Raw genomic sequence first — 12018 nt, 5'->3', positions numbered from 1 at the left:
GATGTCAAAGTGGGAACACCATGACAATGGTCAGCATGGCTCTGGTTTCCAATCTGATCGCAGAAGCAGAAAAGTTTAAAATTATTGACTGAAGACATTCGATTATAAGGTGCATAATTCATCAATGAATTTCTCAACTTGAACTACATAATGTCATCAGTCCATACGTCTGGTGAATATGCAATGAGAAAAGAATGACAGGGGAACAAAAATCCCTTGAGTTTCAAGCTGGGTGATGAATACCTACCATTCGTTCTGCTGGAAGAGAGAGGAGCGGCTCTGCATCCCAATGTACGCTGCAAGGCACCGCTCTGTTTCTCTGACTTGCCCTCCTGAAGGGCCCCATGGTATGGACATTCAGAGTGAGTACTACTCTATTTCATATTGACTAAAAATAATTTTGAATATCGGTATCAACTGTGATACTGTGGTGTGTGTGCGGTTGCCTCACAGCTAGGAGGTCCTGGGTTCGAACCCCGGGTTTGTCCAACCTCGGGCGTCGTCCCGGGTCGTCCTCTGTGTGGAGTTTGCATGTTCTCCCTGTGTCTGCGTGGGTTTCCTCCAGGTGCTCCGGTTTCCTCCCACAGTCCAGAGACATGTAGGTCAGGTGAATCGGCCGTACTAAATTGTCCCTACGTGCAGAGGTGTAAATACCAGGTCCAGAAAGTAAAAGTCCAAACCATGTACTTGCTCCACTCATGCACTACACCAGCAGATTCTAGTCAACACCACTCCTCAACTAGGTAAGGAAAACTAGCTAATGAAATCAGCTGGTTTAGTAACATGTAACAAATACACGGTTTGGACATTTACTTTCTGGACCTGTTTTTTACAACTCTGCCTAGGTGTGAATGTGTCGGCCCTGTGATGGACTGGCGACCTGTCCAAGGTGTCTCCCCACCTGTCACCCAGAAACTGCTGGGATAGGTTCTAGCTTCCTGTGACCCTACTCAGGATGAGCGGCTTGGATAATGGATGGATGGTATCAATTGTTTAGTTTATATGGATTGTGCTCAAGTTAAGTGGTGAGGCCAGTGCACTGGGGTGTCTAAAGCTCTGAGCTGGAAATCCATAAAAATCAAGACAAACTGGAGAAACACTTCAGGACCTGCATAGGCTACAAGCTATAGGTGTTTGATGAAAAAAACAACAACAACAAAAATGGCCTCTGTATGACAGGACTACACTTTGCTACACTTTGAAAGGACTTTGCTAGTTGTGGCATGGAAACCTCTGCAGGGAGCGATGTGTATTTATTTATCTATGAGAGGGTCGACACAAGAAGGCTCTTAGCAGAACCAACACACAGCAGCTGCCTGTGGCCAATGGAGTTTAATCTTCAAAAATTCAGACAAATTTAAATTTTTTTTAGGACCCCCCCCCCCCTTCTTTTTTCTCCCCAGTTGTACTTGGCCAACTACCCCACTCTTCCGAGCCATCCCGGTCACTGCTCCACCCCCTCTGCCGATTCCGGTAGGGCTGCAGACTACCACATGCCTCCTCCCGTACATGTGGAGTCGCCAGCCGCTTCTTTTCACCTGACAGAGGAGTTTCACCAGGGGGACGTAGCGCCTGGGAGGATCCCGCTATTCAACTCCTTTGGATAACCATGACCTGGATGAATGAGAACATTCACAGACATCCCCCCAGTTCCCCCTCCCTCTCCAAACAGGCAACCCGACCGACCAGAGGAGGCGCTAGTGCAGCAACCAGGACACATACCCACATCCACCTTCTCACCCGCAGACACGGCCAATTGCGTCTGTCGGGACACCCGACCAAGCCGGAGGTAACACAGGGATTCGAACTGCTGATCCCTGTGTTGGTAGGCAACGGAATAAACCACCATGCTACCCGAACACCCAAAATGTTAATCTTTTATGACAAATTCTTCTTCTTTCATACAGTTACTTATATTAAAATTTCGCTAATACTACATATGTAAATGATGAGATTCTAGAAGTTTTCCCTGAATGTCTTATCATATCTCTAAAGCACCGTTTTACCTTTATTCTGCCTGTTTCTCAAGAAAAGTTTCAAATAAGTCACTTGCATGGGCAAATATCAGTTTTTGCACATAATTCTGCTTCTCTGCCCTTCAAATGCCAGATATTTTGTACTATTTTAACACTTCACACAGGGGAGAGGTGGAGAGCTGGGAGGACAAGTGAGGCAACGGGTGATGCAAACAGAAACTTCTCTTTCGGGGGCTGGACTACTCTGCTTGTGTTTGTGGGCGTCAGTTTCTTTTCATTTGTTCCATCCAACCTGCCGGTGAAGGCATGCGTACTTGGTATTCAAGATAGTCCTTTTCCTGTTTTTCATTTCGCTTCTCTTGTGTTACAAATCCTTTTCAAGACCCTGTGGTTTAATGAGCCCCTATGGCTTAATGCGTGCACAAATAGAGGCATAATAGAAACGGCTGGAATCCTGACTATTTGTCCAGCAAAATGAAATTGCAAAGGACACATTGTATGAGAGGGGGAAACTTTGAAATAACATCAGGGTAAATACACTATTTCCATTTTGCTGTGTCCATGATTTCACACCAATCAACCATTTGTTCTGCTCCGAAGTCCCACTAGCTGTACGGCCCCATAACAACATACTACACCAAGTACTGTCATTTCCACCAAGTCAACTGACGAAGCACGGCGAAACTGCAGGCTTCCTACAGGAATACCAATAAGTCTTTATGATCATTCCTCCTAAGGAAACTGTAAAGTAAACCAACAATGCATTTTCCTCTGAGGCACAGCCCCCCCCCCACACACACACACACACAGACATACACACATAGTCTCTCCATGTATACTGCGATATGGTGCGATGATGTGTTGGAGGTCCGCCAGGGGATAACTGGGGGCAGAAATGTGTGTTTTGCTCTCATTTACTACTGAGGCATGGAGTTCGAGGGCATATACCCTGTTAGCAATGTAATTCAACAGTATCAGATGGAGCCAGTGGGAACTAAACGCAGCAACAAAACATTGCTTCAGATACTGTTTATTTACCCCTCGAACCAAACTGGTTTATTTTAAGGTGTAGAGATGAAGAGCTCAAAGCCAATCATTTACATCTGATGAGGGTCGTCTCCAGCTATCTCCTTCTACAGGCCACAGGCGATTACAACACTACCTCAAAAATATAAATCTTTTTCAAAACAGTCTCGCACAGCCAGCCCCAGTGTATCTGTCACGGTCTTAACTGACTTATGCAGAACAGTGAAAATAGTCAAACACAGAAGATAAAAGAGGCAACTCACATGCAAACTGCAGCAGGGCATCCCGACTTAAGATGGTTCCGAAGCTGTTCTCTGCCGTGCACTGGTAACTGCCAAAGTCAGCGATCTCACTCGCGTTGGTTATGATTAAGTTTCCACCAATGAGGTTGTATCTGTAATCTGCCCCAACGTCCACCTGTGTCCCGTTGATGAACCAACTGAAAACACAACAGAAACAAAAGTTGTCTGTCTGCTTGAAAAGAGGCACGACAATCAGCTTAGAGAAGATGATTTAAATTGGTTGAACAGACAAGGAAGACGTCATACCTGTATGTGGGATGGGGATTCCCGCGTGCCTCGCAGTTCATCATCACCCTCTTCTCTGAATCCAAAGCAAATATGGCATCATCTGGCTCCTGGATGAAAACCGGCCCAAACTCCTCATTCTCTACAAAATTTTGAAAAAAAAAGAAAAAAAAAGGTTATGCAGCGTATGAATAATTATTGCCCTGCTTAAAGGTGGATCGCAGCACTACAGTTGCAGCTTTCACTGATCCCTCAACCCAGGACAGTTGGATTGGTATAGAAACACTTCCTGCTGTCCTTCATTAATCAAAGCGAGGGAGCGTGGGTTTATTTTCAGCTTTTTTGACGGCATATGATGTTTAGCTTCCCCCATTGAAAGCTGGAACTGGAATAAAAAAAAAGAAAAAGATGATTGTGACAGTAAAAATGATAATAATCTGGAGATGGCACTGCCAAAATATAAACTCATTAGGGTAAAGTGCAGCTTAACAGGGGGCTAAAGTTTAGGCATCCATCTAACAATCTCCGAAGTTGGAGTCCCATTTATAATGGATGGAGAAGCCCTGGGCTGAACATAAGAGCTGTACATCACACATCAGTCTTCAAAAATCCACATTTGTAAATTACATCTGTGATTTAAATTCCATAACTGCAGGTTATGATCCTGCGGTGAAGACCCAGCGGTGAAGACCTATAGTAGTAACTGGAGGTGAAGATCCTGCGGTGAAGACCTACAGCAGTAACATCATTGTTAGCCGATGACGTCAGCATGAGGGTACACTGCAGTTGAGTTAAGAGAGTTGGTCTGTGAAAGATTTCATGTAAGAGAATACCGAACATTCAGTATGGTAACGTATCACCGCAGGGTCTTAACCTGCAGTCAATTTGTCACAGACAGTCAGCAATGGGCCTACAATGCTTATGCAGTGTGAACAAGAGCAGATTTTTATTTATTTTTATTTTTGGATTTCCCCCCTTTTTTCTCCCCAGTTGTATCCGGCCAATTATCTTTTTTTTCTTTCTTTCTTTTTTTCTTTCCCAAAACAACATTACAGTACAAACAAAACAAAAACAAAAAACAGAAGCAAGCTTAACAGCACAGCATGACAGGCCACAACACCTCCCCTCTCCACAATATACAACACCCCATATGATATACATCAAGGCTCTCTTTTACATATACACCCAATGTTCCGCACCACTAATAAATCTGAGAAACCCACCCCGCGTTTCAGTGAATTTAGACACAGAATCTCTCACGTTAGCTATCATCAACTCCTATGAGGCTGGAGCCATCATGAGTTCGATCCTGTCCTTGTAGCACAGTGCGCTCGTATCTGTCCGGTTCCTTAATATAACCCTGGCTGCATTCAGGAAGCCTGTAAGGGCTAACCCAGACTGTGCTTTTGTCAGTCCAGCTGGCAGAGCAGATTTGTCTCCATGAGGGCATAGACGTGGCGAGCTTGGCAAGGGCTGGTCGAACCACTCCTCAATTGCCCCAACCACTCGTGTACAAAATTGGGAAACTAGCGGACAGTCCCACATGAGGTGCACAAAAGTACCCATAGAGCTTTTACATTTCCAGCATTCATTGCTTTGAATTAGACCAAGAAATAATACCTATGAATTATTTCATAATGTATAAATTTGCTCTTACTATCCCTTACTGACCAGCCCACGTTCTGGACAATATTCTCCTAGACCTCTTTATCAAGCTCAATGTCCAGCTCCCTTTGCCATATTATCCTCAGACTCTCACTTTCACCGTACAGAGCATCGGCTGCCGCTTTATAAAATGCAGGATGATGGTACAATACTGGGAAGCTTCAGGAACCTCTGTAATACCTTCTCATCCTGTCCTGTATCGTAACCCCCAGACTCTACACAGCTCGAAACTGCAGAAATTTCGAAAAGTTCCCTTTATCAGTCAGGTAATACTGATCCTTTAGCCCTTGATAGGAGTAAAACACTCCATCAAATAAATCATCAACTATGGTTAACCCCTTACTGTGCCCCCCCCCCCAGCATACTGTTTTCTTCCCTATCTTAATCGCAGGATTCTGTCATAAAGAAGAGTAACCTTGTTTATATTGAGAAAGGCCGAACATTTTATGACCGGTCAATCACCCCACTCGTCCGAGCCGTCCCAGTCTCTGCTCCACCCCCTCTGCCAATCCGGGAGGGCTGCAGACTACCACATGTCTCCTCCCATACGTGTGGAGTTACCAGCCACTTCTTTTCACCTGACAGTGAGGAGTTTCACCAGGGGGACGTAGCGCATGGGAGGATCACACTATTCCCCCCAGTTCCCCCTCCCCCCTGAACAAGGGCCCCGACCGACCAGAGGAGGCGCTAGTGCAGCGACCAGGACACATACCCATATCCGGCTTCCCACCCGCAGACACAGCCAAATGTGTCTGTAGGGACACCTGACCAAGCGGGCGGTAACACGGGGATTCAAACTGGCGATTCCCGTATTGGCAGGCAATGGAATAGACTGCTACGCTACCCGGATGCCCCACAAGAGCAGACTTTTGCAGACTCTTATGGGCAGTTCAGCAGCAGCATGATAAATATTTTATGGCCGACTACAGCCCTTTTCTTACCATCACCTTGAGTTTTGGTTGTTCTGTTGCAGTCTTATGTTACATTTACAATTTCAAGTGTCCCATCTAAGTCTGGCAAGTTAAACTGGGTTTGACTCTACTACTACTACTATTTTCGGCTGCTCCCATTAGGGGTCGCCACAGCGGATCATCCGTTTCCATCTCTTCCTGTCCTCTGCATCTTCCTCTGTCACACCAGCCACCTGCATGTCCTCCTTCACCACATCCATAAACCTCCTCTTTGGCCTTCCTCTTCTCCTCTTCCCTGGCAGCTCCATATTCAGCATCCTTCTCCCAATATACCCAGCATCTCTCCTCCACACATGTCAAAACCATCTCAATCTTGTCTCTCTTGCTTTGTCTCCAAACCGTCCAACCTGAGCGGTCCCTCTAATATACTCGTTCCTAATCCTGTCCTTCTTCATCACTCCCAATGAAAATCTTATCATCTTCAACTCTGCCACCTCCAGCTCCACCTCCTGTCTTTTCATCAGTGCCACTGTCACCAAACCATATAACATAGCTGGTCTCACTACCATCTTGTAAACCTTCCCTTTAACTCTTGCTAGTATCCTTCTGCCACAAATCACTCCTGACACTCTTCTCCACCCACTCCACCCTGCCTGCACTCTCCTCTTCACCTCTCTTCTGCACTCCCCATTACTTTGAACAGTTGAACCCAAGTATTTAAACTCATCCACCTTTGCCACCTCTACTCCTTGCATCCTCACCATTCCACTGTCCTACGCATATGTATGTTCAGGCATAGGTATTCCATCTTGCTCCAACTGACTTTCATTCCTCTTCTCTCCAGTGCATACCTCCACCTCTCCAGGCTCTCCTCAACCTGCACCCTACTCTGCCTACAGATCACAATGTCATCTGCGAACATCATAATCCACGGAGATTCCTGCCTGATCTCGTCCGTCAACCTGTCCATCACCACTGCAAACAAGAAAGGGCTCAGAGGCGATCCTTGATGTAATCCCACCTCCACTTTGAACTGGGCTTGACTCTGATGCTCTTTAAACTGATAAGAACTTTGGAGAATGGAGACCAGTGGTCAAAAGTTGTCACTCCATCTCCGAGACTAAAAGCCCTCTTCCAGACAAACACACCCACATGGCCATCTACATTATTCACTAGTCTGGCGTCTTCCCATCGGCAGCGCCTGTTGTAATCTTTTGTTGCTTCTGCTGCGGGTAATTCACACTTCAAATAGTCATCTTCTGACTTACAGGAAATAAATCTGACTAACAGGGTTCCAGAAAATTTTTCCATTTCAACACTCCTGTTTTTTACATTAAGGGTAAGCCGTGTTGTGAAAGAGACTGTTTTCTCCTCATGCTAGCCTGGGCAACAGATTTTAGACAAATATGAACACTTTGTGTGTGTGCATGTGTGTTTGTTCAACATACTGTGCAGACGTATATGTAGTTTCACTAAAACCTCACAAAAACCTCTCTCTCACAGTATATCGCTGCTCCTTGGGATTATGCATCACAAAACGTTAACCCTCTTGTTAGTGTCTTTTCACAATTTCACATTTTACTCGATAAAGTTTGGCTGATGTTGCATTTATTCTGGTCTATAGATAACCCGTTGACCCAAATCTCGGGCCCATCACAACACCCCTCGCTATTTAGAAATGATCTGATGATGAAAAGCTCAAAGCCTGGCCTTTTCCTGGGGGTGTTTGTAATCTCACCAAAACTTTTGTCATCAAATGACCGCTCTGCAGGTAAACAGAAAGCTTTTGGAAGTAATGTGTAGACCTGCAGAGGAAAATGAATCAATATTAAGCTGCCAACCTTCCGGTGAATATACACAACAAAGCAATGTGGTGTGAAGAGACCACATTCATCACTGTAACAGCTGCTAAAAATGTAAGTGAAGGACCACTAGTCTCACTTATTTCCACATCCAAGTCAAGTTGTGATTGTGCCACAATAAAATCAGGAGAACAGGCTATCAGTGCAGAAAGTAATGTTCAAAGCAGTCATGATTATTATTATTGTTATTATTATTATTCATTCATTATCCAAACCGCTTATCCTGCTCTCAGGGTCGCGGGGATGCTGGAGCCTATCCCAGCAGTCATTGGGCGACAGGCAGGGAGACACCCAGGACAGGCCACCAGTCCATCACAGGGCCCGCGCACACACACACACACACACACACACACACACACACACACACACACATACATACCTAGAGATAATTTAGTACGGCTGATCCACCTGAACTACATGTCTCTGGACTGTGGGAGGAAACTGGAGCCCCCAGAGGAAACCCATGCAGATGCGGGGAGAACATAGAAAATGCACACAGAGGACGACCCGGGACGACCCCCAAGGTTGGACTACCGCGGGGCTCCAACCCAGGACCTTCTTGCTGTGATGCGACCACGCTAACCACTGCGCCACCCATTATTAGTAGTAATAGTGTAAGTACTGGGATGAGTTGTACAGTTAGTACTGTAGTAACCATGACCCTGACACATAAGGACAGTACAGACTGTAGTAGAAATACTAGCGCAGTTGTAGTAGCTACTACATCTGTCATCAATGCTCCTGCATGGCGGTGTTTAACACTGCATCTCTCGTACAGTTAGCCTGGACAGATGACATGAATCAATAATGTTGCACCTGTGAAAAACTGTGATGAAAATTATTCCCAGTATGTAACTATGCACAATGTTAAAAACCAATCACAGAACGGGGTGTCCGGGTAGCGTAGCGGTCTATTCTGTTGCCTACCAACACAGGGATCGCCGGTTCGAATCCCCGTGTTACCTCCGGCTTGGTCGGGCGTCCCTCCAGACACAATTGGCCGTGTCTGTGAGTGGGAAGCCGGATGTGGGTATGTGTCCTGGTTGTTGCGCTAGCGCCTCCTCTGGTCGGTCGGGGTGCCTGTTCGGGGGTGGGGTGGGGGGAATGTCATGATCCTCTCACGCACTACGTCCCCCTGGTGAAACTCCTCACTCTCAGGTGTAAAGAAGCCGCTGGCGACTCCACATGTATGGGAGGAGGCATGTGGTAGTCTGCAGCCCTCCCCGGATCAGCAGAGGGGGTGGAGCAGTGACCGGGACGGCTCGGAAGAGTGGGGTAATTGGACGGTACAACTGGGGAGAAAAGGGGGGGGGGATAATAATTCTGTTCGGAGTTCTCTTTTGACAGCTCCACACGTCCTCTCTTGTGACACAAATGTTGAAAACCGCTGTGGTGTCTTCACGTCCACCAAGTGTGTGTGTCTTCGGCAAGACTTGAAGGAAAAAAAACCAAGTTATTTAGCCCGCAAGGAAACAGGGAACTACGTAACATATGGAGTAATATATGGAGCAGCAACCGGGACGGCTTGGAAGAGCAGGTTAATTGGATGGGTACAATTGGGGAGAAAAGGGGGGGAAACACCCCCCCCCAGAAAAAGATAAGAAAAACCTACCCAATAACAGTAAGATTGTTAAAAAGCAGCAACAAGCTGCATGTATAGCGATACAGATATTAGATGATGACAACATACAGTGTGGCGAGCCTGGTCCATGCTAACACGGTTCACTGGTGCGCTGCTGTCCACCTACAGCAGCGTCCTCGCCATTATTTCAAAGCGCTCAAGAGTGGGCTGACTAAAAGCAGCCATGCTTTACGTTTGTGTGGATATTTTGCTGGAGGACATTGGTATTAGGAGTTGGATGCCAACATCTATGAATAACTTCGACTGAATGCTCTCGTGGAAAAGGAGGGGGGGGAAAAAAGGAAAATAGAGCCACTGAGTGGGAAAACCACAGGCCAACCAGTCACATGAAGCTGTGGATAACTTCTCGGCATGTAAATATTTCCTCACGCTTCTAACAAATTGCACCCATACGCTAAAATACACTGAAATGCTGAGTTACGAAGTGAAAAATACTGAACAGATTTGGAGAAGGGAGTTTTAAGAGTAAGAAATGTGACACTCGGTTCTGCGGCCATCTGTCAGTCTCTTGGGCAAGCAGAGAGGCAACAACATCCCCTTTTAATGCCGTTTATCATCCGTCTCACACGCTGCACATCCATCCACAGCAATGGTATCATGGTCCTGTCACAACTGGCAATGGAGAGGCATTACTCCTCACCTTGCTTATAGAGATGTGACTAGTTCTTAGATAGGCATAACGCTGACATGAAAGAAAGAAATAAGAGTGAAAAAAGCGAGAAACAAAAAAGGAAAAGGGCAAAAAAGCAAGACATTTGCCCAGCTGTGTACAGGTACACTATATATCTATACACATGTATATATGTAAGCCGATTACAAGTCAATCATAATTTTTTTTCATCCACTTATACGACAAAGTCTCTGTGCGTTTCAACATTTTTGGAAAGCCTTATTTGCAAATGCAGCAGCTCGTTTGGCCACCCATTAATTTCTGCACTGTAGACTCAATAAGCAGAAATTTCCTGAGTAATCGAAAACGAAACAACGTGTCATTATGTCCTCAAGAAAATTATTCATAAGTCAGTAAGTCAGGGCAGCAAGTGACCCATGTAGATTTATGACTGTCTGTTCCCCTGCTGTTTGGGGGGCATTAAATCTTCCCTTTTGACACAGATATCCATCACATCTGCACTTCTCGAGCTGACAGTAGCTGAAAGAGAGAGAGAGCGAGATATTGCCATGATTTCACCTCAATTTCACAAAGGCCATGACCCTGGCTGGTCCAGAGCATATACGGTGGTGACAGGTAGGGAGATTTATTTTCGGAACAAAGCTAAACAGGCGAGAAAGTGCTGCACTACACCGAAGGCCAGCCAGGCCCACGGCATCGGGATGCCGTGCCCTCAAATGGGCTCTTTCTTACCTTCACTCCTGTAGTCCTCCTGAGAGCCCAGCGGACTCGCAGCTGACAGGTGATGACTGTAGAACGGCGGCCAGTCAGGTGTTGCCAGACCGCCGCCACGGTCTTGTCGGGGTCTGCTCCGTGAGCCGAGCCACGACGAGGAGCTGTCTGGTTTCATCCGCAACACTGCTGCGTACGGCACAGGTCGTCCTCCAACAGCTTCGGCAAAGTCTGAAATAACAGAAAGCGCCATGAAGGGCCGCAGCTTTGACAGGCCGTACTTCTGCTTTAGGGATAGAAAACACTGGCTTGTCCCTGCTTTTACATTCATTATCCAAACTGCTTGTCCTTACTCAGGGTCACAAGGATGCTGGAGCCTAGCCCAGCAGTCATTGGGCGGCTGGCGGGGAGAAACCCTGGACAGGCCGCCAGTCCATCACAGGGCCGACACATTTACACACACCTAGGGGCAATTGAGTACGGCCGATTCACCTGACCTACATGTCTTTGGACTGTGGGAGGAAACCGGAGCACCCGTAGAATAGAATAGAATAGAATAGAACAGAACTTTATTTGTCAGTGTACAAGTACAACGAAATCTGAAAGTGCAGTTCTTATCAATGCAAAGATCAGTATAACGTACGAAACCCACACAGACACGGGAGGAACATGCAACCTTGACGACCCCCAAGGTTGGGCAACCCCGTGGTTTGAACCCAGGACTTTCTTGCTGTGAGGTGACCACACTAAACACTGCGCCACCGTGCCGCCCTGAATAAGTCAAGATTGTTGTGTTGTTATTCTATGTTAAGTACACTAAGACAGCCATGAAACTGCATTCAAATTCCATGTTTGTGCAAACCTACACGGCCGATAAACATGATTCTGATTCTGATATTATTTTGCTCGCTGGCTTCATTTTGGTGATTTTGGACACGGGACCACTGCTGGACACAGCTTTACTGCGGTGGTCCTGAGACCAAGATGTCTACAATGGCACTGGTGAGTCCAAATTTGACTCACGATTGAGAAATGTGCAAAGGAAGTTCATGAAAACATTCCGATTC

At 46.3% G+C, this 12018-nt stretch overlaps 1 protein-coding gene across 1 annotated transcript in view; it reads right to left on the bottom strand.

The window, feature by feature from the left end:
- The window catches only part of cntn5 (contactin 5), a 113092-nt gene extending 101885 nt beyond the window's left edge, over positions 1 to 11207 (bottom strand). The window contains exons 1-3 of the mRNA XM_056283114.1: positions 10973 to 11207; positions 3551 to 3671; positions 3266 to 3441 (exon numbers count right to left, since the gene is read on the bottom strand). Of these exons, the coding sequence (XP_056139089.1) occupies positions 3266 to 3441; positions 3551 to 3671; positions 10973 to 11204 (529 nt within the window). The 5' untranslated portion in view covers positions 11205 to 11207. The remainder of the gene's footprint in view (positions 1 to 3265; positions 3442 to 3550; positions 3672 to 10972) is intronic.
- Positions 11208 to 12018: the final 811 nt, after the last annotated feature.

Source organism: Lampris incognitus, chromosome 7 (assembly GCF_029633865.1).
Source record: "Lampris incognitus isolate fLamInc1 chromosome 7, fLamInc1.hap2, whole genome shotgun sequence".
NCBI lineage: Eukaryota > Metazoa > Chordata > Actinopteri > Lampriformes > Lampridae > Lampris > Lampris incognitus.
This window is presented reverse-complemented; position numbering and strand designations above follow the sequence as displayed.